This window comes from Aureobasidium pullulans (genome assembly GCF_000721785.1).
Source record: "Aureobasidium pullulans EXF-150 unplaced genomic scaffold scaffold_14, whole genome shotgun sequence".
NCBI lineage: Eukaryota > Fungi > Ascomycota > Dothideomycetes > Dothideales > Saccotheciaceae > Aureobasidium > Aureobasidium pullulans.
In genome coordinates, this window is record NW_021941034.1 from 540,483 (window position 1) to 565,939 (window position 25,457).

General features: G+C 50.7%; 11 protein-coding genes across 11 annotated transcripts; 6 read left to right on the top strand and 5 right to left on the bottom strand.

The window, feature by feature from the left end:
- Positions 1 to 116: 116 nt before the first annotated feature.
- Positions 117 to 1,001, bottom strand: M438DRAFT_347331 (B3/B4 tRNA-binding domain-containing protein). Its single transcript, XM_029905877.1, has one exon. It carries the CDS (start codon positions 921 to 923, stop codon positions 198 to 200), a length of 726 nt encoding a protein of 241 aa, XP_029758769.1. The 5' UTR covers positions 924 to 1,001; the 3' UTR covers positions 117 to 197.
- Positions 1,002 to 2,712: 1,711 nt separating this feature from the next.
- M438DRAFT_237537 (DSPc-domain-containing protein) lies at positions 2,713 to 3,360 on the bottom strand (the record flags this gene model as incomplete). The annotated part of the gene is made up of 2 exons (XM_029899483.1): positions 2,713 to 3,017; positions 3,174 to 3,360. Coding segments are annotated over 2 exons (492 nt in total), but the record flags the coding sequence as incomplete, so codon positions are not given.
- Positions 3,361 to 6,501: 3,141 nt separating this feature from the next.
- Positions 6,502 to 8,296, top strand: M438DRAFT_337102 (uncharacterized protein; the record flags this gene model as incomplete). Its single annotated transcript, XM_029903954.1, has 2 exons — positions 6,502 to 6,580; positions 6,633 to 8,296. The coding sequence occupies 2 exons, from the start codon at positions 6,502 to 6,504 to the stop codon at positions 8,294 to 8,296; spliced, it is 1,743 nt and encodes a 580-aa protein (XP_029758771.1).
- Positions 8,297 to 8,404: 108 nt separating this feature from the next.
- Positions 8,405 to 9,257, bottom strand: M438DRAFT_382382 (uncharacterized protein). Its single transcript, XM_029908920.1, has one exon. It carries the CDS (start codon positions 8,774 to 8,776, stop codon positions 8,513 to 8,515), a length of 264 nt encoding a protein of 87 aa, XP_029758772.1. The 5' UTR covers positions 8,777 to 9,257; the 3' UTR covers positions 8,405 to 8,512.
- On the top strand, positions 8,795 to 9,260 carry M438DRAFT_376108 (uncharacterized protein; the record flags this gene model as incomplete). The annotated part of the gene is made up of 2 exons (XM_029908638.1): positions 8,795 to 8,927; positions 8,965 to 9,260. The coding sequence occupies 2 exons, from the start codon at positions 8,795 to 8,797 to the stop codon at positions 9,258 to 9,260; spliced, it is 429 nt and encodes a 142-aa protein (XP_029758773.1).
- Positions 9,261 to 9,692: 432 nt separating this feature from the next.
- Positions 9,693 to 11,254, top strand: M438DRAFT_347334 (uncharacterized protein). The gene is made up of 2 exons (XM_029905878.1): positions 9,693 to 10,916; positions 10,962 to 11,254. Exon 1 carries the CDS (start codon positions 9,864 to 9,866, stop codon positions 10,761 to 10,763), a length of 900 nt encoding a protein of 299 aa, XP_029758774.1. The 5' UTR covers positions 9,693 to 9,863; the 3' UTR covers positions 10,764 to 10,916; positions 10,962 to 11,254.
- Positions 11,255 to 11,385: 131 nt separating this feature from the next.
- On the top strand, positions 11,386 to 12,585 carry M438DRAFT_347336 (uncharacterized protein). The gene has a single exon (XM_029905879.1). The coding sequence runs from the start codon at positions 11,530 to 11,532 to the stop codon at positions 12,190 to 12,192; it is 663 nt and encodes a 220-aa protein (XP_029758775.1). The 5' UTR covers positions 11,386 to 11,529; the 3' UTR covers positions 12,193 to 12,585.
- Positions 12,586 to 12,832: 247 nt separating this feature from the next.
- On the top strand, positions 12,833 to 13,717 carry M438DRAFT_357128 (U-box-domain-containing protein; the record flags this gene model as incomplete). Its single annotated transcript, XM_029907149.1, has 1 exon — positions 12,833 to 13,717. One exon carries the CDS (start codon positions 12,833 to 12,835, stop codon positions 13,715 to 13,717), a length of 885 nt encoding a protein of 294 aa, XP_029758776.1.
- A 2,757-nt stretch (positions 13,718 to 16,474) lies between these two features.
- On the bottom strand, positions 16,475 to 18,726 carry M438DRAFT_337107 (uncharacterized protein; the record flags this gene model as incomplete). Its single annotated transcript, XM_029903955.1, has 3 exons — positions 16,475 to 18,123; positions 18,178 to 18,389; positions 18,443 to 18,726. The coding sequence occupies 3 exons, from the start codon at positions 18,724 to 18,726 to the stop codon at positions 16,475 to 16,477; spliced, it is 2,145 nt and encodes a 714-aa protein (XP_029758777.1).
- A 3,605-nt stretch (positions 18,727 to 22,331) lies between these two features.
- On the bottom strand, positions 22,332 to 23,562 carry M438DRAFT_277439 (uncharacterized protein; the record flags this gene model as incomplete). Its single annotated transcript, XM_029900930.1, has 2 exons — positions 22,332 to 23,420; positions 23,473 to 23,562. 2 exons carry the CDS (start codon positions 23,560 to 23,562, stop codon positions 22,332 to 22,334), a joined length of 1,179 nt encoding a protein of 392 aa, XP_029758778.1.
- Positions 23,563 to 23,973: 411 nt separating this feature from the next.
- M438DRAFT_322714 (RTA1-domain-containing protein) lies at positions 23,974 to 25,390 on the top strand. Its single transcript, XM_029902974.1, has 2 exons — positions 23,974 to 24,430; positions 24,485 to 25,390. The coding sequence occupies exons 1-2, from the start codon at positions 24,253 to 24,255 to the stop codon at positions 25,198 to 25,200; spliced, it is 894 nt and encodes a 297-aa protein (XP_029758779.1). The 5' UTR covers positions 23,974 to 24,252; the 3' UTR covers positions 25,201 to 25,390.
- The last annotated feature ends 67 nt before the right edge of the window (positions 25,391 to 25,457 follow it).

Below are 25,457 nucleotides of genomic sequence, written 5' to 3' on the forward strand. Positions count from 1 at the left end.
CAATTCTTAGCAATCTTTCGCAACTCATTTAGAATATCTGGATCGTGAGCCTCTAATGTAGGTAACCATGGATGCAACCTTCTGTCAAGAAAGGAACGACTCAAGTGCTTGGCACATCCGTACTTTTTTCTATTCCAAGTACCCTCCATACCTCCCAGAGGTACCACAACTTCTTGCTTTCCCTCCCCTTCCACATCTCAAACATCACCCGCATCCTCCTTTCCCAAAACCCTCTTCGCAACAACCAACCCCTCCCCCCCTTCCTGCAACGCCTCCACCAATTCCTCCCCAGCCTTTTCCACATCCTCCCTCTTCATCGGTGCCAATGCATCCAATATGAACAACGCCGAAGTGGTCTCCTCTTTCAATTGCGTACGCACACATTGCCTCCAATTCCAATTCCTACACGTGACCCCCGCGTCATCGCACCAAACCACTTCCCCTACATCTGGATGTTCGATGCCGGTTTTGGTTTCGAACTCTTCTGTCCCCGAGGCACGGATGAGTTTTGGCGTTCCTGTATAGGCGTCTAGGTTTTCTCCTCCTAGGGGTAGGTTGTGCAAGACTGAGATGCCGTTGTAAATGTCTGTGAGCCGGTTCACTCTGGGTAGTCCTCCATTGGGTATGCGGCGGGTGAGTGCTTCGATCGAACTCTGGTATTTTTTGGGTTTGGCGCCGAAGGATTTATATGTGTCGCGCCAGGCTTTTACGGCGGGAATTTCTGTCACGACGGTGGTGGAAAGACGATCTTTGGCTGCGGCCTCTGCTGATTGGAGGAGGGACTCGGAAGTGGAATCGCTGGGGGATGGCGTTATGCCGTCAACTGCGATTAAAAGGGCGAGGTAGTCGGGGCGTAGGTCAAAGACATTGCGTGCTATGACGGCGCTGTCGACGATCTTTTGGAGTTCGGTGACTGAGCGCATGATTGCTGACTTTGTTGGTGAAATGACTTGGAATGTAGAAAAGAAGAATTGATCAAAAGACGAACAGATATTGGTTTCTGCTTTTGCTTCTTTGCAACGGATGTAGCTCCTTCGTCATATATCTAGCTATGGTTAGAAGCTCGGACCGTCTCACGCCCTGCAGGTGACAAGATGGAAACAACGACCAAGTACGACCAAAGAGGCAAAAGCGACCGTACTTTTACTTAATTGAAATGCTTACTCGTGCCCATCGAACACAATCGTTAGACATGGACTCTTATACTTTCACGTGTAATTGTCACACACATGGAATGACGTAAAGTGGTAGATCTAAAAGAGATCCCCTTTTTGTTCATTCCTATGATACGAGAGTAGACAAAAGGTGGACAGGCTAAGAAGGGGGTAAAAGTAGAATGCAACGCTTGCCAGTCAGCTCGAACGAATGTGTCGAACAGCAACAGCATGGTATAGAGAAGACATGAAAAACTAGCAACACGAAGATGCAAAATGAGGAAAATGGAGGTCTGGGAAAGAAGGGTAGAAGTGGAAGAAGAAAAGTAACAGACAAAAAAAGTCTTCATGTTCATCTCTCCTTTTCCCCCCAAAGATTGTGTAACGCCGTGAGAATGTCATAAAACAAAAGGCAAACCTCCCTTTCGAGTCGGGAGGGTTGTGTCGCGGTAAGGACGATCGTGTGCCATCAGCGCCTCGTAGAAGAGGGATGATAGGTCGTCGTTGAATATGTCTAATATTGTGCAGAAGATGAAGGGTGACAAATGAACTGGGTCGTTGCGAGTGGTTGTTGGAAACCATTCTATAGCACGTCGAAAATGTTTCGTGTGATGGGATTCAGGTTCTTCTGAGGCGGACTTCGAGGATCCTCCTTTCCATTGACAGCAGCAGCATTTGGCTTTTCGACCTCGGGTGACTCCGAGGGAATATTTGCAAAAGGGTTTTGTGTGAACTCGAAGGCGCGCGGTGAGGCCAAAGCATCCATGAAATCGGGCTCGTCATGTGTGAGCTCAGCCTCAAGCTTCGATTGCATGTTCTGCATCTCTCGCTGCTCGCTCAGGCTAGGCGCGCTGATCTTGGGTCGCAGCGTAAGACTCTTTGGCACTTTCTTTTGTGACTTGATAGTATCAGGAGAAAGACGCTGAGGTCTGACTGGTGCGAGTACTGCCGGGCCCATACCTAAAGACCCAAGCAACGATTCGCGGTCAAATGGAGACTGTGAAAACTCCGAAGCACGAGGAGACATCAAACCGAATTGATCGGCCGAGTCCATCTCTCTGGAGGGTCTGAGAGGCGCCATTGCGAATTCGGTAGCTCTTGGGGACATCATAGGAGTAATGTGTCTGCCTGAATCTTGTCTGATGTGGGATTCGAGGTTCAGTGATTTCGGTCTATCCTTTGGTTCTTTGGCAATTTTGGGCTCGAGGATGGGGTGGTCTTCAGATATCTGGACCACAGGTACCACACGGCCATTTGGATCAACAAACGCTGCTTCATTGCGAGTTGATTCTTCCGACTTCTTGGAGGCGGGCTCGTCATGATCCGATGGCCATGTGAGCCCAGAAGGTGCCGAAGAAGGACCAGGGCTAACCGCCAGGAGGTCCGGGTTGAGCAGAAGCTTGGATTGCGCTGTATCTGGTGGAAGAGGAGCAGTCTTTGGTGATTTAATTCCAGCAACACTGCTGCCATCGTACGAGGCTGGACGTCCCATCTCTGTGAAACCGAATGGAGGCGAATTGGGACTGAGAGCGCGTGTGTTACCGAATCTACTTTGGGGCCGTTGCAGAGTCGAGCGGAACTCCTGGAGTTGCATGATCAAGTTCATGTTGGGCCCGATCCATCTGCTTCGCTTCTTCACGTCATCGTATGCTTCTTGCACGCTCATCGAAGGATTCTTGTAAAGAACATAAGCCACAACCAGTGTCGCCGATCTGCTGACACCACATTGACAATGAATCAGAACGCGCTTTCCGAGTTGAACACGCTCATCAATAACCTTGACCAGGCGGATGAGATCAGGAACAATGTCTGTGTTGTGCTCCCATGGAATGTGAATGTATTCAGGCTCCGATTTAGAGGATTCTTTCGATTTGGGCGCAGAAGTGATATCCTTGAGAAATGGATTCGCCTTGGGGGTGGTTGGCGAAGATTCGTATACTGGGCTCAAGTTTTCCCGACCAAAGCTGTTTTGAGAAACCATATAATTACGCTTTGGTGCATACTGAATACCGCCTCCACCATCAAGGCGCAACTCAGGCCCAGATGGTTGAAATGTTGCGGAGTCGAAGGGATTTCTGACTTCACTGGCAACGTTCAAAATAACATCGTAGTTAGAGGCCTGCTCAGCAGTTGGCTCCAGATAGAGATCCAGATAACGACCATATACGCAGATCGGACCGTCAGGATAAGCTTCAGGCTTCTCCTCTTTCGATTGGGGAACGTCGAAGTTCTGGTCCGAGTCGTTGGTCTTAAGAGGTGTGCGCAAATGTGTAGGTAACGTAAACTCTTTCTGTCCTTGTTGTGCTTCTAATGATGGCTCCTCGCGGATCTCCTCGGTGATGTGGAGAGGTAGGGAGGGCGATGACTGGAAATGGCGAAGGACATTTGGTCGGGCAAACGATGGAGTAGGAGGAACTGCTGCGCGACCGTTCTGGGGCAGTGCTTTGGTGTTGGCAGGTGTCAAGATGGTCAAACCGAGCGTTTTACTCGAGCGTCTCTTGGTAAGACTGGGAGGCTTGGAAAACGACTGCCCAAGACTTTCTGAATTTGTTGTACCTTCAAGTGATGATGACATAGGCAGAGATGTGGTCGATGCGGCCCTAGACATGACGAAAGCACCCGAGGTATTGACAGCAAGGTTCTTGAGGTTTCTTCCTTTTCTTCCAGGTGTGGTAGATCGTTGCAATTCGAAGAAAGGCTGTGATGAATGCATCATGGCATTGTCAGAAGTATGCGGTCTGGTCATGGCGAACGAGGTAGGGTAAGGCTTCCCTAGAGGTGACTCTGGCGAAGAACCCGGAGACATCTCTGTGGCAGATGAGTCGTCGATGATGGATGCGGTTGTGGTAGGCGATGAGTCTGCTGATGTAGATGCGGACGTTGATATGCTCTCTTTATGCTGATGATACGACTCGAATGGTTTTTGCAAAGATGTGCCTGTTCGCGAGACATCACCGCCAGGTAGCGGTTTGCTCGTGCCGACAGGTCCGTGAAGATCGCCAATCATCGCGATCTCACAGACAATTTCCAAATCAGACTGAAGGGATTGACAAAGCTATGTTAGGCGATGTTTAAGAGAGGTCGAAGCCAAACGATCTATGTGGTGGTTAGATATGTGCGCTTCGTTTGTCATCAAATCGGGATCAATATCCGGGAATTGTGATGGAGAGATCGTACCAGAGGTGTCGGACCTTCACCGGGAAGGGCTCTGTAAGAACGACAGAGACAGCAAACGGTCGAGAGGTAAGTGTAGGGGCTGTAAAGGAGAGAAAGGTCGGCAGTGATGTTTCAGCGGACAAATGAGAGCAAATTATTAAAAAGCAAGATTGGCACTATAAAGCCATTGCTCGAAGCAGTAATCGGCAAGTCCTGGCAGGCGGCGAGTCAGTGGTATGGGTACCAGTGAACTTGAACAGAGGGTATGTCAAGATAGGATGAGTGAAAGCCTGGTTGGTCGGACAAGGTGTGTTAGCAGGGCGCTTCACAAAAACTACATGCGTGCTTGACCAATCATGTCATAAAGCGGCTTGTAGCCGCGCTGGGGTCATGCAGAAGCCGCATTGAGTGCAGTAGCGCCCGCAACTCATTGTGACAAAGAATAGAAGCCCTTGTGCGGGTCAAAGGGAATTGCTGATGGATATACATACCAGGTCTTGAGAGAGTCGAGTCGAGTCGAGTCAACACTGAAGAAGTATGATGCAAAAGAAAAGCTCTTTGCAGACGCAGGCTTGTTTTGGGCAACGTGTGGGATGTTGATCTTGTTCGACGTGAGTTGTATTATTAAGGGCTGCACAAGGGAGCAGTTTGGCGGCTGGAGGGTGGAAGGGAATCGTTGGTAGAAACGCGCCGGCAGTTGTCGTCTCTCGAGCGGAAGCTGCAATTTGATGCGAAACTGTACTGGCTAACGGCCGTCGTAGGGAGATAGGAGAGTTGAGATTGAAGCCTTGTCGAGGAAGGATCGAAGGTCGAACGCGTAGGGTGGGAGGAGGAGTCGAGAGCGGTCGAGGCAGGAGCGAACAAAGAAGGCAGGCTATTCCGGGCGCGGTGGACTGAGCTGTATGTCCTGTCGGAACTTTGTCGCGCGAGCAGCGTCAGGGTCGCTGCTGTTATCGGGGACGAGATATGGTGGGTGATATGATATTAGGAGCCCTTACAAGGAGAAGCAGGCAGAAAGGGACAAAGGGCAAAGAGAACAGAATCCGGCCAATACCGACCTGCGCGCGCTTGAGAGAGAGGAGAGAGATGGGACCAGACAGAAACGGTTGTGACGGTTCTCTGGAATGGACGCCAAGGGTGCTGTGGGAGTTGCTATTTTTAATCTCTAGCTCAGCAAGTTGACTTTTCTGTGCCGCTAAGTTTCATCTTGTCGAGGAGTCTTGCGAGGTCGTCAAGATGCTGAAACGCCGACGGCGCTGTTGCAATCTATCTCAATGACGACTGCCCCGATTGCCGCAAAGAACAAGTGTTTGCGCGTCGAGTGCTGTCTATCAGGAGCAATATAATGAGGATGTTCCCCAAGGCTGTCTCGCGTACCAACGTATCGAGTTTAGGCCAACGGCACCGTGGGTTTATTTCTAATTCGACACGAGGTGTGCAGACTGCAGGGCAAGTCGCCCGAGCCTCTTCTCGTGTGCTTATGATGCTGCCAACGGCATGCTGCTCACCTGGTGCAAACGGCTCGCAGATTGCTTTTGTCAACTTCAGTGAGCCATGTAGGCGGGGACTCCAGCCATGTTGCGACAGCAAACACAAGTGACACTTCTCGGCGTGTCAGCACACGAGGTCGGGACAAGGGCTGGGGCTAAGCGAGTTTGAGACTTCATAATGATTGTTGGACAATAGTGTGTTGCTATGGCAGAAGTTGGCCAAATCGAGTTTAAGCACGGGAGTCGAAGCAGCTTCATTGAGCTTTTGTGCCAGGGGTGGCTGGTAGCCTGTAGGCTGGTAGTTTGGCGGGTGAAGCCAAACCTGCGACACACGCCATCTCTCCCTACTGTTGCTGCTACTGCTGCTACTGCTGTTACTACTGCTGTCTACCACCGTCTCCGCCTGCATACCGCCTTCATCACGTCGTCGATTGCTACCGCACCATCATTGCCCCCCGAACCTCAGGCTGCTCGTCGATTGCGCGCGTCAAAAGTTTGCCTGGTCCGCTGGAAGAGCTTGCGCGCAAAGAGCAGGAAAGCAGGAAGGAAAACAAACACCCACTTAGGGCGCAGATTAGGCGTGCAACCTCCACAAAAAAGTGAAGTCGCGTAGAAGAATGCTCCTATGATCATCTCGTCTGGAAATGTCGACAAGCGATCATGACAGTGGAAGCCAAAGTAGGAGGGTAAGTGTGTCGAGGATGCGCCAGACGGCCAACCCCAGCGACGATCTGTTTCTGAGCCTCGCCTTGAACGATTCGGATCCCGCCAATGGAAAAGGTAAGACTAGTCTCCGCTGCTGCTCGCTCAATACACGCTCATGTCTTCCCAGTGCCGTTGCGCAAGCCATTGAATGTGCGAGAACGCGCTCCATCCAACGAGAGCCTCAATGCGAGTAGGCTGGCCGAGTTGCGCGCTCAGCACTCACCCAGCCCAGCCCAGACCTCAGACAACCTCCGGACCCCCTCGCTGCGTGCTTCTATGCGCAAACCTCGCTATGCCATTGGAACAACCACCTCGTCGTCCTTCGAGGCTGCTGCCCGCGAGTGGAACGCCTCTCCAGATGTGCTCAAGTTCCCCTCTAAGCGTGCCACTGGTCCAGTCTCCGAAGCCATACCAAGGCAACGCCGCATGTACCGTGTCGGCAAAGCATACGAACCCTTGGGCGGTGCCCGTAATCTCTCCAGTCTCTCCGAGCGACTTGCTCAAGGCCTGATCACTCCGACCATGTCACCCGCCCCAACCGCTCGAAAAGGCTCCAACGCAGAGAGTGAGTCGGTAGATTCTGTCAATGCTCCGTCTACCGTGTGGGATGAACTGGACGACCTCAAATCACGCATTCGTAGTCTCGAGATTGGTGGAAAGGCCTCGCCTTCCAGTGCAAATGCTACGAACCAATCATTCGAACGTCCCCGTACAGCGACCACTGCTCCGACTACTATATCATCCTCGCCCAAGCATGCTCGAAAACAAAGCAGTGTGCCGACTGACGTCAATACTCCCGGTCTCTCTACAGCTAACCTGCATCCTCTGTTGCACAGCGCTCTCGGAAAAGCAAAAAACGTGCTTAGCCCACAATTATATCGGTCTCTCGAAGTAACCGCTTCTGACGCTCTAGCGCTTGCTGCCATGACAGGTAGTGGTGGACCGCAAGGCACTGCCTTCACAGCTGCGTCCATGGTGAACGGTGGGACCGTCTCAGAAAGGCATATCAGAAGGAAGGCCGACAGCATGTGCAGAAACCTTACCGATCTTTGCATCGCTCTCTGCGAAGGCAAGTCAGATCTTGCAAGTCCGACTATCAAAGCCTCTCCTATGAATTCCTCTCATCTGCAAGGAGAAACACCATCATCGCGGTATGCTCGGAGAGCTAGTCTCGGCCCTCAAGACCTTCAATTGAGAACGGAGCCCACCAGATCCATGAGCCGTCTCGACAGCCGAAGAAGTAGTTTACTTGGCTTGGGATTGGGCAATACCATCACTACTAGCCCGCGCGAAGCAAACGACCAATACCTCAGCCAGGACTTGTCACCCAGTCATGACCAGACTGACTATGCCTCCCGTTACAATCGCCCGGGAACGAGTATGCAGCAGTCAAGATACTCTCAAGTCGAGGATGAAACGCAGCAGGACATTCCTTCACGGGCGCCTTCTCGTGCTATGACTGATCTCGGCCATATGAGACAGTCATCAGCACGCAGAACCGATTACAATCCTGGGGTTCAGCATTCACCTAGCCTGCGGGAGACTCTGGCAGCTAGACGTGCAAATGTACAAGGAGAAGGTAGCCAATACGGGTCAACGTCCTCTCATTCTGAAGCAGCGAGACGCATCTTGGAGCGCCGTGCTGCTGTGCAGCTCGAAGAGAGTCAGTACGTGCCTAAGAGGCGCCGCATCGCCAGCTTGACGCAGTATTCGCCTTTAAGTCCTCGGATTGGAAGTGAGCCCGTTCGTACGAGCAGTCTCTCAAGAAGACGCAATCTCGTTGTTGAATAACGATGTTCATGGCCTTTCCACGACCTTTTTTTCTTTTCTTGTTCTCTTCTAGATACAAACACATACATAGGGCTTGCACTGCTTTTCGCGCCAATAAGGCTGCATTTCTTGTCAAAACTGGCCTCGCAAAGATGGCATTTTTCCACCACAGTTCTTCCAGGCCTTGTTGCGCGTGAATACTTGCCGATCCACGTCTCATGTGTGCCACAATGGAGATCATGAGCGTCCAGCCCAGATTTCTGGGTGGCTGAGCGTGACGCACCCCCACGACCAACCCACGTCACTATGCAGGAAAGCGGCAGAGCATGTGAAAGAGTCGATAGCAGTTTCCTTGAGTGTGTGATCGATCTCTAAAGACTTGCTTCCCTTGTGATACAAAACAAAAAGCATTCCCGACTCTTGCTGTTCTCTCTGCTCTTCACTTGATTTTACCTGTCTCAACCTCTCGAACCAAAGTCTCAAAACCAACAACCACCTCATCCCCACAACAACACAAACATGGAGTGGTCAAAGAATCAGTACAACAAGCAGTACGAGAACTGGATGCCCTGGGTCGAGGACAACGTTCTCTACTATTTCACCAAGGACAACAAGGCCTCATACGCTACCAAGGGTGAGCTCGTCCTGTCATGTGCGCGTACTCAACTGTCATGCTGACTCCTCAAAAGACCAACTCAGCAAGACCAAGGTTACTGGCAACGAACAAGTCGACAACCTTCAAGATGGTGTGAACAACCTCGCTGCCGGACAGATCGGCCAGGGTGGTCTTCTACAGCCAGTCGGTGACCACGTCTCCAAGGAGGGCATCAACCGCACCGAGAGAGGCGGCAAGGACGACAGCGGCAGCTACGCCGGTGCCATGGGCTCCAGTGCTCAATCTGGCGCCAGCAAGGTCAGCGAGGGCGCAAAGGGTGCGGGCAGCTACGTTGGAAGCTTCTTCGGCGGCAAAAATGAGAAGAAGTGATCGCAGGCTCAGTGCTCTTGCTCGAGACTTGATTCTATCACGTCGGCCTTCAAGCACACACATTCTACCCTTTCACGAATAACATGATGGCTTCGGATGGTTCACTTTATTTTCTGGGTTTGGGTTTCGGGAGCGGTCAACGGTATACCATAATAGCTTTGCGAGAACCTTGCTTTTCTTCGACTTCATCTCTTGACTTTCCTCTCTTCCTCAACTTGTGTCTTTTTCAAATCAGCCACCCAAAGCCTTGTTTCTGTCCCGTATCTCTGGGGTGTCTCGTCTTGCCGTCCTCATCACTTCCAGGATCCTGGCACAAGCCACAGGATGATTTACGTCAGATGAAGATCAGGCAAGTATAACCGATACAGGCAGATCATATTGAAATCGGCCAATGCAACTCGTCCTCCATGCACAACGATCTCATTGGAAGTTGAGACCGCAGCGGGTTTGAGTTTAGTCTTCAAGGTAAGTGGACAAAAGGGCGTCAGCATGTCGTCGACGTGCCCGCTTGGTCTGCAGTAGTCTCTCTCGTCCTTCGCATCTACTTGTACCCTGTGAACTTACCCTTCGCTTTGCGACCTCAGACGAAAGACACTCCCCAGCATGGTTCACCTTGATACTCCCGGACCGGACACCGGTATCTTCACCACGGAAGAAGTGCGACCGCGATCGAAGCCTTGCAAGTCTACATCACGTATCGTTTCTCTGCCGCGCAACCACTACAAAGAGCCGCCGAACCTGGCAGCAGGCTTCCGATCACTCGACCTGTCATGCGAAGCACCAGTCAGAGCGAATCTAGTCGCAGACAAGATTACCACCGACGCGTTTCGGATAACTCTGGAAACCTGGGGCGAGAGGTCCATCCTCTACTCTGCGAGCGCGACCTGGATCGAGCACAAAGCCTACGCCAAAGACTGCCTGTTCGGTCAATTCGACACACATGACCTACCCGCAAATAATGGCGCAAGCAAGAAAGGAGCACAGCAAGAGAACTCGCGACACTTCACCTTTCCTCAAGCCTTCAAAGACGACTGCGATGTCGTCTGCTGGTTGAACCGGATAGACATGGCCAGCGGTGACAGAAACTACAGGATAAGAGCTTACGCTACCAACATCACTCGCACGGGTTTTACGGCGCACATCGATACCTGGGGAGACAGCCTGCTCTTTGGAGGAGCAATGTGCTGGATCGCTTTCCCAAAGCGCAAACGTTACGTACAGTTTGGCAGCTTCCAAACAGGAGACGTCAGGAGTTGGAGCAACCCGATACCAGAAACGACTTCGCAAGTCAAGTTCGACGATGGCGCATTCAAATCGCATAGACCTGCTCCAACGGTCTTGTGCGCTCTCAACATGATTGACATGGCGGGTAACGCAGACTTGCGGGTTTCTGTTGATGTGAACGATGTTGATACACAAGGATTCCGTTGGTCGCTGAAGACTTTTGAAGATAGTACGCTGTACGCAGCTGGTGCGAGTTGGATAGCTCTTGGGTTTGCATGAGCGGGGAAGGACGAGCTATGAATGTTTCGAGATGGTGAGAGCAGCTGCAAGGCGCTGAGAAAGAGTCGGACTTGGTGACATGGCGAGGGTAGAGGCTAAAGACTCGGCCGGTAATAAGGCTTGCACAACCACCTAATACTGTATAACTACGTTGTAAGTACTTGCTACAGTAGAACAGGACATAATTAATGAAAGCAGATTATCTCATTCGCAATACGGCCTTGATTTAACGTGTGCTTTGTAATGTTTCAAAGTTGTCCTTCACCCATGACATGGTCTTGGTCCACGGCTGTGTTGCTGGTGAGGTGACAGGCGTGGGGGAGGGGCCATGAGGTCGAATCAGGAACCGTGTAACAAACATGACAAGGCAGAAGCACACAAACAGTCATCCAGCTTGTGATGTTTCTTGCTTCATTCGCAGCCTCTCAGAAAAGTGATATCATCGGCCATAAACAAATGTGATTTGCTGACGTTGGTTCGGCTGGCCGGTCTAGAGCCAATGAATGAAACGACAGCCTTGGTGGTCGACGTCTACCTCTAAGTTGCGTCGACATTGCATTTTCCTGTCTCACTCGACTAGCAACTTTGAGTATTGTCGACTTATTCACAAAAAGCATATAATGCGCGCATCTGCTACGGATCCCTTCTTACCGCGATCCGCCTCCATTCGTTCTCTGAGCCTTTGATCATCAATCCATACAACATAGACCACGTCACGCCAACGCTGTCCATCACGCTTCCTACTTTAAAGGCAATGGCACCCAACATGGCCCTTCAACGTACGCGTTCGCCAAGCAGCGGCCGCCGCAGCAGACGCATCTCTCTACCAGCAATCCTCCAACACATTCAAGCACACAACACATCAAACACATCCATCAACGACTCCATCAACATGTCACCTTTCATCAACCTTACCGACCTCTCTGATGCTCTCGACATCCCTGTCTCATCAAGCAAGCACAAGGAATCTATCAAGGCTAGAGGTGTCCGATTCAACAGCAAAATCAGTGTCGTCGAAATCCCAGCACCTGAGCAGACACAGGCCCATCGCGTCAGCTTCAGCGACGAGATCATCGACATTGATACAGCAGAACTCAGCAGCTCATCACAGACATCAAGTCCTCCCAGAAAGCGCGTCCGCTTCGGTTGCATGAAGAACAGCGTGCGCAAACACTTCTCTCACACACCCATCTACAAGATGAAGAACTTTGACGCCATCAGCCCTCTCATGACAAGTAAGAAGAGAGTCCGTTTCGGCTGTATGAAGGGTGAGCCACCTACAGTCACTCACACCAGTGAAGAAGTGTCTGAGCTTTTGGCCGATGAGGCAGCAACCTTCAAGCGCGAGAAGAGAAGAGGATCGACTTCCACCTACGACAGCGAGATGTCGGAGCAAACCAACGACACTGAGGAACTGGAAGTGGATTGAGGCAGTGTTACAAGAAGTGACGACAAGGCGCTTGGATTGGAAGTCAGCAGCGACATTACACGAGCAGGAGAAAAGTGAGGCAGGGTGGCCATGGTCTTTGCATGCCGAGGGGAGGCAGTTTCAGCTGGAACGAATAAACGAATAATGAAGAAAGCATGGAAATGGGTATACCAAGCAAACACGGTCTAGAAAAGATGGGGTGCGGTGCGGAGGAAATTGGAGCTCTATTGCTGCATGCATGGCGTCACAAGAAACAAACAAAAGATGATGTTCCCACCAAGTTAGTTCCACATATGTGGTACTGTGCTTCCCATCTGGCCAGGAACAAAAGGTACTGTCTCGAAGTTGTGACTCCTCGTTAGCAGGCTTGAAATAGGATTTCTGTGTCGTCCATGACCAAGGATACTTCACTACTCACTTGTAGACACTCGTAGGCAGATATCATCCGTGTGCAGTCGGATGCGGAAGTTCGGAGATAAGGTCCGATGACATATCACTGCCGCATCCGGAGCGCTAGAACATTCGAAGGCCATGTCAACATGCGACCAGCGACGACACGACTGTCTTTCTGCAACTAGTTGCCCTTGTCCGGTGTGACCAGTCGGCCAATCTCCGACTGTGCCTCGTTCGAATCGCCAAAATGGCCCACCTCGCCGACAAACTAAAACAGGAAGGCAACGATCTATTCAAAGCCGGCGACTACATAGCAGCAGAAGAACGATACACGGCCGCAATTACAAAGTACTCTCGCAACCCTCTCATCTTTACCAACCGCGCACTCGCTCGCATCAGACTCCAAAGATGGCAAGGCGTACTGGAAGACTGCCTCAAGAGTCTCGAGTACACGCCTCGCGACGGCTTCAACTTCAAGTCCTACTTCTACCTCGCCCAAGCCCAACTCGCTCTCCACCACCCCAATGAAGCCCTCCACTCGGCCTTGACAGCCTACAACCAAGCCATGCATCCTCCTCAAGCCGAAGCTACCAAAGCAATCGCCGCACTCCCTTCCCTCTCCGAATTGGTCCTCAAATGCAAGAAAGAGAAGTTCGCAGCTAGGGAACGCGAACGCAGGCGCAAAAGAGGCGACATCCTCGCCGAATTGGAAGAAAATCTGGAAACGAACAAACGCAACGATCTCTCTGATACAGAAATCGCTTTGTCACAACAACGAATCGGTGTCATTGAAGCCCAAGAACGCCGCGCCGAGATTCTGGAAACACACCAAGGAAAACTGGATGAACTACACACTGTGTTTGCACTGGCGGATCCTCAGAATCACCAGGCCAGAGAGGTTCCTGATTACTTGGTGGACACGATAAGTTTTGAGATTATGCATGATCCGGTTATTACGAGGACGGGCCATTCGTATGAGAGAGCGACATTGCTGGAGTACTTGAAAAACAGTCCGGTGGATCCGTTGACGAGGGAGCCGTTGACGGTAAAGGACTTGAGGCCGAATGTTGCATTGAGACAGGTGCTCGAGGAGTTTTGGAAGACGGCGGGCAATTGGGCCATTGATTGGTGAGGGATGAAAGGTGCAGCGACCTTTCGTACTGTTCTCTCTCTTTGGATGCTGTGGTTGTGGCTGCAATTCTCTTCCGGTCGATCTGTTTTTCCCTTTCAAAGCATGGCGATGGCGTACAAGCATTGCATTATATTATACCTTTTTTCCCCTTTATACACTTCTCTGCTTACCTCTATTCTCTCTCTATTCAGAGCGCCTGGACCATTGGATCATCTTCTCTCGTTCTTCTTTGATCGTTCTTCCACTATTGATGGCTTACTACACCACGCGCAAGAGCAAAGTGGGCACACAATATATGCCTCTGTGCTATAACCAAGGCATATCTGTATCATATGAGTTACACTGTCTGACTATCAGGTGGTACAGACAAGATGAGTGAGGATAAGCAATACACAGCAGTCTGCACCACTCATTCACGGCGAAGGTGATATACATCTGAACGATATACATCAAACATGGTCTTGATAGACATCATCTTTTGACCCATGGTGACTTGAGATCGATCAGAGGACTTCCTCGACAATCGTAGGCCCTATCCTACTCGCTTTTGAAGAATACCGTAGACTCTAGCTTGGTGGACTAAAGAATCAAAGAAGGTATACAGGAGGTGAGGATTCTATATGTTTAGACTTCTCATCTCAAAGCAATAGCGGCTATGTTGTTTTATTCCTCCTGGGCCATACTTTCTGATCGCTTTTTCCTTACTTGCCATGTCGTTCTTTTCCCATCATATTTTACCTTGGTCGATCGCACCTTCTCAGTCTATCAAGTCACCCCTTCTCGATTCATTTCGATTACTGAGTATCTCCTTCTAATCGGAAACTCTTGTCCAACTTCTGAGCAAAACACTATCGTCAGGATATATGGCGTGGAACAAGACGACTGGCGAGTAGAAGGTAATGCCAGATCGACATGCAGCGTGGGAAGCACCACGTATCAAATTCGTCTGTTCGACAAAATGGCCGGTTACTGTATGTCGATATTCGATCAACCAGACGATCCGATTCGACATCTACGGGTCGGTATTGCGGGCTTTGTTTCCCCTGTCTCAACTGACAATGATGTAGTAACATAAGCTGTGTAGTCAATGAGATGCATCTTCGTTGGGGACCCCTGGATATAATTGTTGTTGTTGTTGTTGTTTCTGCAAAGGCCAAAAAGGAAAAATGTGAATCAAAGCATAGGATGATGAGTAATTAGAGGATGATACCCTGATGTATTCTCCAGGATGAGAAAGTGTACGGAGTGAGTTACAAAAGGGAAGAAACGAGTTGCACGTACGTACTTCTCGCTTCCACGGGAGAGAAATCGCGGAACTCCAAGCACTACTAGGCATACCAGCGAGGTCTGTCAACAAACAAAAATATCCGGATACATTCATGGTCACCAAGTACACATCAATCACGTGCGATGCTTCGGTCCCCATCTCCGAGGCCTTCCCTTCCCTCCCCCTTCCCTTCCGCTTCGATCTTCACGATTCATGATCACGATGCCGATTCCATGGTTCTTGTACATGAAGCTAGAGTATTCAACCGTATGCCGGTAGACAAACGGTACGCCCGTTTTGACCCCCTGAAACCGAAACAAGAAAAGATGGAAAAAGACCCCAAAGACCCGAGGACCTGTCATGCAACAAGAAAAGCTCGGTCTGGCCGTTTTATGGAGCCCGGAAAGACCGTTGTGGAATTCTCCCCCTTTATTCTCAAACAAGCATCCGAGGGAAAGCATTGACACTGCCAGAAGAATGTAGAAAGCAAATGCAAATGCAAATGCGAATGCGGACCGGAATACGTGGGTTCGAAACAGGAAGGTCGAGAGAGTTCAGAAAACGTGTTTGGAATTTTTGATAGAGGAACATTGATCCCAAGTCTAACCCTTCGGAGGAAACCCAGCCTTGCCGTGAGGGTGAAAGGGATAGGGTTCGGTCTCTTCTTTTTTGCAAGATAGCTACGAATACAACAAGAGCGCCTGACCAGTTCCCAGTGCGACCGAGTCCCACTTTCCTTCCATTCGAGTGGTGATCCTAACAAAAGAAAGAAGGTAAACAAGGAAACAAAACAAAGAAACAAATAGAAGCAAGAGGCGTCATCAGGATCCCTCAACCTTGTGTAAAAGAAGGCCACCCGAGTGTCGAAACGGATATGCATAACGTCTTCTTCCGTCCCCCTTTATCGTTCTTTCGAAGGGGGGCGGCGAGCGTTTGCTTTCGTCCGCTCGAATCGAGCGGTCCAACAGCTGTCGAGATCAAGATCGATATGCCAAATGCCAGCAGTGCTTTATGCACTAGAATAGAAGAAAAACAGATGATCGCGGGAACGACCGATGCGATGCTTTGGAAAGAAGAAAAAGTATGAGGAAAATATAAAGCAAAACACCAAATGGTAAGAAATTGGCTCTGGGTGAGCAATGCTTGAGAAGCAACGCAAACCATGAATTGACAGAAAGAAAAAAGAACAAGAGATATCTGGGGTATAACAAGAATCGAAGAAAGCGAAAGGTGATGAAAGCGAACAACTCCCCACCGAACCTAAAACATATCCGCCTGTTCCAAATGGTCCGACTCAAGGAAATCGCAAATATAGGAAATAAATTCAAAAGATTATCCGGCGAACACCAGTAGTAAGAGTCTCGAGCTCTCTACTCGCTCATGTAGTTCGTAGCCGATCTGCGGCTGTTCTTTTTTGCTGCCTTCCTCACCCATTCTAGGGTGGAATGCTCAGCCCCGCCAGCAGGCTGTAGTCTAAGAGACATGTGCGCTTAAAGACTGGCGGGATCGATGGTACCGTACTGCACAAAGCTTGACATGTCAATCTCCTCGCCATGTTGGTTTTGGTGATCGTTTGCACCCAAGCTAGGGCTGTGGTACACGTCGTGATTCTGAAGGTGGGAAGGGTGGTGAGCTGGTGTTGAGTATGCCGACTCGTGCATTGGTGATTGGTACATCTTGCTGTCATGGAACATACCAGTACCGTTAACTTTGGGTGTCTGGTAGAGGTTATGGCCATGGTCACCGTGGCCCATATGCGTAGGCGACTGGAAAGCAATAGCAGAATCTTGGTGCATAGCCATTTGAGCGGGGTTAGGCGACTGCTGGTGCATGGGAGTCTCGTTAGGCATGCGGAAAGGCAGGTTCATCTTGTTTGCAGGAATAGGCGAGTTGTAGTCGTAGTGAGCCTCTGAGAGCGACGAGTCGAAACCCATGTGCTCGTCAGGAAGAGGGCTGTGGAAACCCATACCCATCGACTTGTTGTAGACATCAGATGAAAGGCAGAGAGCATCGTCGTTCAAGCCGTTGTCACCTCCAGGAGTGCTGAAGATGTCGTCCGATTGGCTGCGGCCAAGACCGTTGAGAGGCGGTGATTGGTCTGCAATGACTGGATCACCACCGCTAAGGCATGAGACAGGAGTGTTGCTGGTACCGATCATAGCGGATGGATCGACCGAGAGGAAGGAACTCGAGTACGGGGTGTTGAGGTTGGAGTGAGCCATCATGTCGCTGGTAGGGCCAGGGTTGAAGAATCCAGGAGTACCAAAGTCGCTCGGAGAGTTGAGAGTGGTGGCAGACATTGGGCCGGCGAATTGTCTAAAGTCCATGCCATATCCAGCGGAGGTATCGATGCTAAGGCTGTTAGGACCCATGCCTGTGGAGAAACCGTGGTGGTGCTGAGGCTGAGGAGCAAAGATGGCAGTGTCTTGGAGAGGCTGAGCGGGTGTGTTGGGTTCGTGCTGAATGAGGAAAGAAGGCATTGGGTTGTTTCTGAGCATTGAGAGGTCAATAGCGGCAGGAACCGAACGACTACGCTGTCTCTTGTGGCCGCGAGGAGCAGGCGGGCCCATGAGACCCATGGCAGAGTCCTGGAAAACGCCCGAGTGAGGGTGTACTAAGTGGTTGGGCTGACTGGCGGGTCTGAAAGAAACAGGTGAGACAGGAGCTGACGCAGCAGCCATGGCAAAGTGGGTGGGGTCAAGCATGGTGTGGCGGTTCTGGAAAGAGTCAAGAGAGACGAGCTTGGCCAGTTGACCACTGAGAGCCTTGGAGGGGCCGCCGAGCTGGTGGACCATGATCTTGCTGGCCTGTTGGTCCTCTGTGAAATCACCACACTCGTAGAAGCCACCGCTGCCGGAGCTGTCCATGTAGAACTTGGGGGGACGAACCAATTCGACCACCAGAGCGCCCAATCTCTGAGAAGCGCCCTCAGCAGCGGTTGTGACCTCACCTTGGACAAGGTTTATGTTCTTAATCCAAGCGAAGGGGTATTCAATCTTGTAGCCAGCCGAGTCGTTGTTGATGTAGTATGTAACACAAGCCTTCTCGGGCGAGTAGAAGATAATCAGGTCCATCTGGCTTTGGCCGACTCTGCGCCAGGAACCGATCGAGAGGGAGCGACATGCAAAGTGTTGGATGACTACACAGGGGTTAGCTCGGGACATATGCGTAACAATACGATGTTAAAACTCACCAACTTTTCCGGTGCCTGCATCGGAGTTGAGGCTCATGGTGCCGGGAGTGTAGCCGTAGCCATTACCGCCGGGGCCCATGAGGTTAGGGAAGAAGCCCTTTCCAGACTCAAGCGCTTGCATTGCGAGATGGCGGCGCATCGACTCGGGAATGCTCTCGCAGTCCTCACCGTTCTCAATGCTCTTTCTTGCAATGTTCTTAATCTTGGCACGTCTGCAATGGTATTAGATACGCAACGTGGGTCGTCTCTGTACGAGGGGACTTACCTGTTCTGGAACCAGATTTGGACTGATCTCTCAGTCATGTTGATTTCATCGGCAATTCTCTCACGGACAGCGGCGGTAGGGGTGGGGTTCTTGTTGAACTCGACTTCCAAAGTGATGAGCTGGTCTTGAGTAGCACGTTGTCTCTTCTGGTTCTTTTGTTGTTGGGTAAGAGTGCTCTTGCGCGGTGGCCTCCTCGAGGAAGAGCCACTTGCGGTGAGAGGGGTCGCGGGGGAGGGAGTGCCTGGCGACGCCGAGTCCATTGGTCCCATGTCTTTGGAGTCCATGGTGTATATGTTGTTGATTATAGATGGCTAAAGGATGAGTTTGTTGTTCTTGATGATTATAAGCCGCCAATGGCAGTTGCAGCTGGGCAGTGTCAAAGAAGCAGGCAGTTCAGACCGAGGCTGAATCGAAGTTCGGAAGTCTTTGTCTGTGGGTCAATCCGTGTGCTCAATCGAGACAATGCCGAGAGCAACAGCTGAAGGAAGGCACGAGGATCAAAGGAGTCGAATTAGGAAGAAAGCAGGAAGCCTGTGTTGTTGTTGGAAGGAAGGTAGAGGTGACAGCCGGAAGGAGTGACGGTCTGCCGAACTGGCCAAAGCAGCGATACAGATAGGGTAAGCGTGTTGGATAGTCGTGGCTAATCAAAGAAGCAAAGAGAAGGATATGATGTGCGAAGGAATTAGACCGCAGCTTAAGGGAGTGATGAAGCGGCGCACAGGAGCAATAGAAAGGGAAAAGAGAGATGTTGCAAAGAGAAAGGCGAGGATAAAGTGCTTTGGGCAGGCGAAACACACACGAGAAGAGCGTGCCCTCCCCCCTTTGAGAGACACTGACGGCCACGGTCCACGCTCCACGGGTCCACGCTTCGACGAGCGAGTCGGAGCAAAGTCAAGCACAAGCGCCAAAAGCGCGAATCACGTTTGTGAAACGCACGAGGCAGGCACGACCCACATACCAGACCATGCCGCTTTCGGACGCTCCTCCACGGCCGCTCGTCTGTTTTCCACACAACCTTCCAATCGCCCGACCGATGTGATGCTCCTTGAACATTCTGGTGCCGTCATGGGCGTTTGTGCTGTTGTCTGTCGACCTCTTGTTCCCGCGTGCCCGCTCTTCTTCAGCCAGCTGTTGCTATCTCGCTATCGACGCTGTGCCCTGTGAGCCAACGTGCGTGTTTAGGCACACGAACTCCTCCTTCGATCCACCACTGTAAATAGCTGCTACTGCTGCCGCCGCCATCCGTCATCCTCCCTCCACCTCTCTACCAATACCAGTCGCAGATGTCGCGAGACGAATGCTGCCCTGCATGCAACCAATGCATCGTGCCGTAGGTTAACTTGTCTCCTCCGCGACTCGGACACGGATACCGCTGCCTTGGCGACCAACTCGCGCCTACAAACCCCGTGCCCTACTAGTTTACGAATAGCAGCCCACTATCATGTCTGTGTATTCCACTTCCGCTGCTCTCGACCGCGTGTACGGCACAACTAGGCCTATATCCCATAAAGAGACCATACTTATTTTGAGTACCTCCTGACAAGTAACTACTGCATCAACATACACACTGTCCAAACCGCCATCTAGACACAACGTCCACATGCAGCCCGTACGAATCTTTTGGTCGACTCTTTGTCAGACATGCTGCGTCGACGTTCGGCTATTTCTCTATCATGGTCGATGCCTCGATTCCTTATCGGCCGAGTCCCCCTTCTCGTCCTAGCTCGTACTGATTGTCCCCTCTCCCTGCACGCTGGACCGACGTCACGTCACAAAGCGCCGTGCGCTGCCGGTTGTTGGTGCCTCTCGACACTGGCTCGCTGACCTGATCGGCAAGTGTTTTGTCTTGGCCCCCTGACCCCTGTTCTCGTGGCTTGACGATCCGTGAAGAAAACGCAGGCACCATTCAGGAACACCCGCCGCCAGCAGCACGAGCCGTCAACGTCGGACCCACACAAGCTCGAGGATGCTAACGGTCGGGGCAAAACACTAGCGCGGTGAGCCGCAGAGACATCGGAGCTTTATCGTCCGGGACTCCGGGTGAACCCTTCTACCGCATCCTTGACGACCAGGGTTACTTGATCTGCACGCAATATATTATGTGTTGCTGCTCCCCCAGAGTGTCCTCCAAGCCAACCTTGCGTGATACAAGACGTGGTTGAATGCATGTTTGTGAGATCCTCCAAAAAAGTATTCGTACCTCTGCCAGAGGCGGGCTGAGAATTGAAATGAATCATGGACACGAATGTTGGTAGATTTTCTATTTTTGCTTCAGATACCCGTAGCGTCGCTTCTTGAACCTCACAAAATTCATCTCAAGTCTCAAGAGCTTCTGGAAAGAGTACCTCGAAGTATCTTTTTCGATCTGAATCTACTTCTCGATTTGTTATCCGATCTAAACCATAAGCAACAGTTGCGCCTGCTGTGTTTCGGCATACGATATGTCATCCCGTGTTAAAGATTGGTTTCGTATATTAGAAGGAGCGTTCGGCCGGGAGGATGAAACACCACACTCCCGGCCGGAGTAAACTTATACCAAGTGCACGAGCTTCACTATCCGATGCCCTCCTACGAAGCCAAGTCACTAGAAGGTAGCTACGCGGATACTCAGGGTCGGTAGCATCTAGTAGGAATCCGCCGAGGACTACTCGAGTAAGTTCTGAGTAAAGAATTCTAGCTTGGGACTAAGTCTGTATATGTCTTTATCTGCTTGCTAAAGAGGCGCGTATGTTGAATTGAAGCATGCATAAGCCGAACATGGAACCCTTTCCGTTTGTTATCAACGCTTGCCTTTGGGTGGTCAGGGCGACGCTAGAACATTCTTCCACCATTCTACTGCCAACTATTCAGCCTTGCCTAAGAGGCTGTCATCTCGATTCTGATACCCGGATCTTGCCCTTTCGTCGCACCTTCCCATCCATTACGAAGCCCCAAGGCTGAAAACGCCAGGTAGTGCTCCAAGTGTACGCTCTCGGAGCATCCGTTGCCTTCCAGAATGTGACTTTCTTGCCGTTTGTTCACCTGCTGACGGATGAGGCTTCCGGCTCTCCAGGAAGTTTCATGGGCCAACAGTCACAGCTTGTCGAGAAAAGCATCCTAAAATGATGGTGAAGCACAAAGCCTGCTACCAATGCGTCCTGGAAGGTGGAGATATCATTTAATAGCTTGAGAGCAGTTCACATCGACGTCATGGTATGAACAACTGAACAACCGGCGGCCCGCCCGAAGCGAGAGTACCTTGGCCTGTCAAACGACTCATCGGCTTACGAGTAATGCCTGAGCACTGCCACCATGAGGCATACATCTTCGATGGCTTCTAAAGAGTGAGTCAAGGTTTGTACTCTTGCTACGGCTTGACATGGAAGTGAAACGATTGTTGGTGTTCATGGCGGGCACAGTCTTGCACTGAGCGAAGGCGAACTTGATTGTCCCGACCGACCACTGAGAACGTTGCGATACCTCCATAAACTGTGTTGTGTACAGCAAGGATGTTGTGCTAGTAAATCAAGCGATGGTTGAGTGGCGTGTACTCGTGCTTTCTCTCGCTACAAAGGTTCTCAGACGTTGGTGATAGTGCTCGTATTGCCGAAGTCTATTGGTCTTCGGTATTGACTTCGTGCATGATTGCGAAGATCTGGTGGTTGGCATCTCGTTGCTTGCGGCATTGCAAGGCTTCACATTGCATCGTACGCAGTAGTGATAGAGCCGTATTGGATACCCGATATCGCCCGGGTGGTCCGAGTCTCGCGATGCTTCATGGTATCCTGCATGATACTTATGCCGAGCTTTCAAAGTGATTGATGACAGCAATTTGCCTCCCAGAGTGACTCCTAGAGAATCATTTCCTGGGCAAAGAAGATGCTTCATAATTCCGTCAAGCCACTTCTCATCAGGTGTTTATCATCTCCACGGGAGACGGAAGAGCCTGATCTAGTAGAAAGATTTTCTGTCTAGGCCAGTCAAGGCTTGGTAGTAGCACGACATCCAGTGTTGCAGCTACATGTTGCAACAGGGCCGAAGGCCATCTTTGCAGCCACCAAGTGTTCGACCTCAACCTCATGAGCGCTGCGTAGTGGGCCAAGACAACGAGAGAGATCGGATGACGGTCTGCGAGCATATCGAGGAAAAGCGAGCTCACGTTTATGGGCCACATTTGGACGTACATTGGGCCTGGGACTTCCTCTGGATGCGTTTCCATGATGGCCATGTAGAAGAACACCCTCTCAGCAGCCTGCAGACAAGCTGATGCTTCATCACCCTGGCAGTGCTGATTTATGGTATCTTGAAGATTCGAATATGCAGGGTAGGTCTCGCCTAGTGTTGCTATGAGCGCCGTATGGTCCGGGAGCACAGCGACCTTCTGGATTGATTCTTTCTCTCGGAGCACCTCCCATTTCTGCGTAAGAATGGTCTTGATTCCTCTTCCAAGATGAAACGAATTGAGCAGTTCTTCGACTGGATCACGTACCAGACCAAGGCCTCGTGGGTCATAAGCTGGCTCTGCCAGTGCAAAGATGGAAGTAATCGCGGCGAATCCTAATATCGGTTGGCTGTGCTCAGGTGACGATTCAATAATATGAGGTCGTACAAGGGCCAACGCAGCGTGCTGATGATTAGCTGCTCGAGACAAAAGTTCCAGTCGATGAGGCTGTTCGGAATACAGATGCAGCGCTGCCAAAGCCAAATTTGAATGCATCAGATAAGGAAAGCGAAGACCCATGGCACTTTCTTCCTTGTTTGGTTTGGCTTCTGGTGTGATGGTGTAGGCAGTACTCGTGATGGATTGATGAAGTAGCTCAAAATCCGCCATAGGTAGAGGCTGTTCCGGATCTCCATTGTGGTCGGCGATGTTGTGTGAAATTGCGTTGAACACCCGAGTGTTGACAGACACATCCGAAGCTGGGCTTCCAACTGTGGAAAAGCTACATTCAACTTTTCTCTTGGTACATCCTCCACACGATGGCTTTCCTTCGTCACACTGTCTTCACGTTAGCTATACGACCAGGCGTGACAGCTCAAGGCGGTTGGACCTTATAATGTCTCTTCTTGCATTGATCGCAACCACCGCGACTCTTCTTATGCGTTCGTCTCTGCCGTTCTCCAACAGGACCGCCTCTCATGATGCATGCCCAAATTTGGTTGAACGGGTTCAAAAGGGTCAAAGTTTTTGGAAGAGGAAATGTTCAAGCGAAGATCAAACGCCAGTGACAGCACCCCGTTAGCGACGCCCACGGTTTCTCCGGCCCCCCTCAGTATCGCGATTCATTCCATCACATACTCCAAGCAAGATTTATAAGAGGATCTGAAGATGAGAGAACACATCAAAGATAAACAAGCTTACGCGGCTTCTCATAAGCAATAAGAATCTCTTGTTATCCAAGATCTGAGCCACTGCAGCGTGCCTGAGAGGATACCGCTGAATTAAGGGTGTGACTACCTCGGCAACGATAGCCGGGATTGAGCCCTCTGTACCATACGCGCTCGAATACGCACTTCTTGAGATTTCCTCCAACACTTCATGCTATTTTCGATGCGATTGCGCATATCTCCAAGAGATATCTCAACGTTGTGGTTCGTCATTTTCATGATCGCCAGGTACAGCCACTATGTCCCCCGTATGGTACACGCGCAGAGGTAGATATAAGAAGGCGAATGCCTTTCCTCCAACTCGAGTGCTTCATTCGTTATTCTTGTGAAGCACCTCATATTCGCCTACCATTTGCAATCTTTCTTTGAGCAGAAGATTAATCTTTGGAACAAAAACTGGAAAAAGAAGATTCTGCCGAACCAGCACCTCACGTTCGACCATCATGGCTCTTGCTCCAAGCAATATCGATCCGGACCACCTTGTCCTCTATGCCTACAAACCCTCCGCTGTAGCAGCTGGCATCTTCATGGGAATTTTCGGAGTAGCCACTGTCGCCCACATATTCTATCTTCCCAAATTGCGCCAATGCTTTTTCATTCCTATGATCTTGGGCGGTATCAGTACGTCTTGACATGTTCTCTACATTCAGACGCATGTTACTAACATTCGTACAGTGGAAACAGGTGGTCTCTACGGTCGGTTCTGGGGACACAGCGATCAGAACAACTTTAAGGCCTATGTGTTACAGGCTTTGCTTCTTACACCAGCACCGATCTTCTTGGCAGCGACAATGTACATGACACTAGGCAGAGTTATTGTTGCTCTGGACTCCGACGAAGATCATACTCTTATTCGTCCCCGCTGGCTGTCGAAAATCTTTGTGATGTTCGACATCATATGTTTCCTGGTCCAGATAGGCGGAATCGGCATGCAGTGTTCTACATCAGCCTCACTACAGAAGACTGGCCGCACAGTGACAGTGATTGGCTTGGTACTCCAGCTCGTCATCTTCGCTTACTTTATCATTGTGGCTCTCGTTTTCCACAGACGCATCAACGCCCGACCCACACCTATCTCGGTCCATCATACTGTTCATTGGGTCAGACACCTGCGTGTCATGTACGTTACGAGTGTTCTCGTGCTGATCAGAAACATATTCCGTATTGCGGAATATGTTGAAGGCGCAGATGGTCCAACTGGTCATTCGGAGGTATATCTTTACATCTTCGATTCAGCGTTAATGGCCGGCCTCATGTGGGCGTTCGTCATCGTACATCCTGGCAGACTCCTCAGGGCTATCAAGAAGTTGAAGAACCGTTGCTCCCTAGAGAAGGCGGAAGGAGAATCGCTTGTGTCTCAACAGGGTGCACATGAACAGATGGGCGCGTAAACTTGACGACTTGGAGACGTCCGCCAAGCGGTTTGATGGACCTGGTTATGTTTTCCTTTGTTAAGGGTGGGTTAAATTGGTCCACTGTGGCTGGAGTTGGTGTGGAAGCTGTTGACGGTCTTATGTTTCGTTCCTACGTTTGCCTAGTAATCTAGAGCCTAACATGAATTACTTGCTTCGAGAGTCCGGTAAATCAACCCTCTAAAGACAATCGCATATATGCTGTGTTGTGATGTAACATGTCCGCAATAAACGTG

What these genes read in the sequence shown, in the direction of transcription:
- M438DRAFT_347331 (XM_029905877.1), bottom strand. Translation starts at nt 923, where the DNA reads ATGCGCTCAGTCACCGAACTCCAAAAGATCGTCGACAGCGCCGTCATA.
- M438DRAFT_382382 (XM_029908920.1), bottom strand. Translation starts at nt 8,776, where the DNA reads ATGAGGTGGTTGTTGGTTTTGAGACTTTGGTTCGAGAGGTTGAGACAG.
- M438DRAFT_347334 (XM_029905878.1), top strand. Translation starts at nt 9,864, where the DNA reads ATGGTTCACCTTGATACTCCCGGACCGGACACCGGTATCTTCACCACG.
- M438DRAFT_347336 (XM_029905879.1), top strand. Translation starts at nt 11,530, where the DNA reads ATGGCCCTTCAACGTACGCGTTCGCCAAGCAGCGGCCGCCGCAGCAGA.
- M438DRAFT_322714 (XM_029902974.1), top strand. Translation starts at nt 24,253, where the DNA reads ATGGCTCTTGCTCCAAGCAATATCGATCCGGACCACCTTGTCCTCTAT. An exon ending in TATGATCTTGGGCGGTATCA is followed by an intron (nt 24,431 to 24,484) that starts GTACGTCTTGAC and finishes ACATTCGTACAG; the next exon opens with TGGAAACAGGTGGTCTCTAC.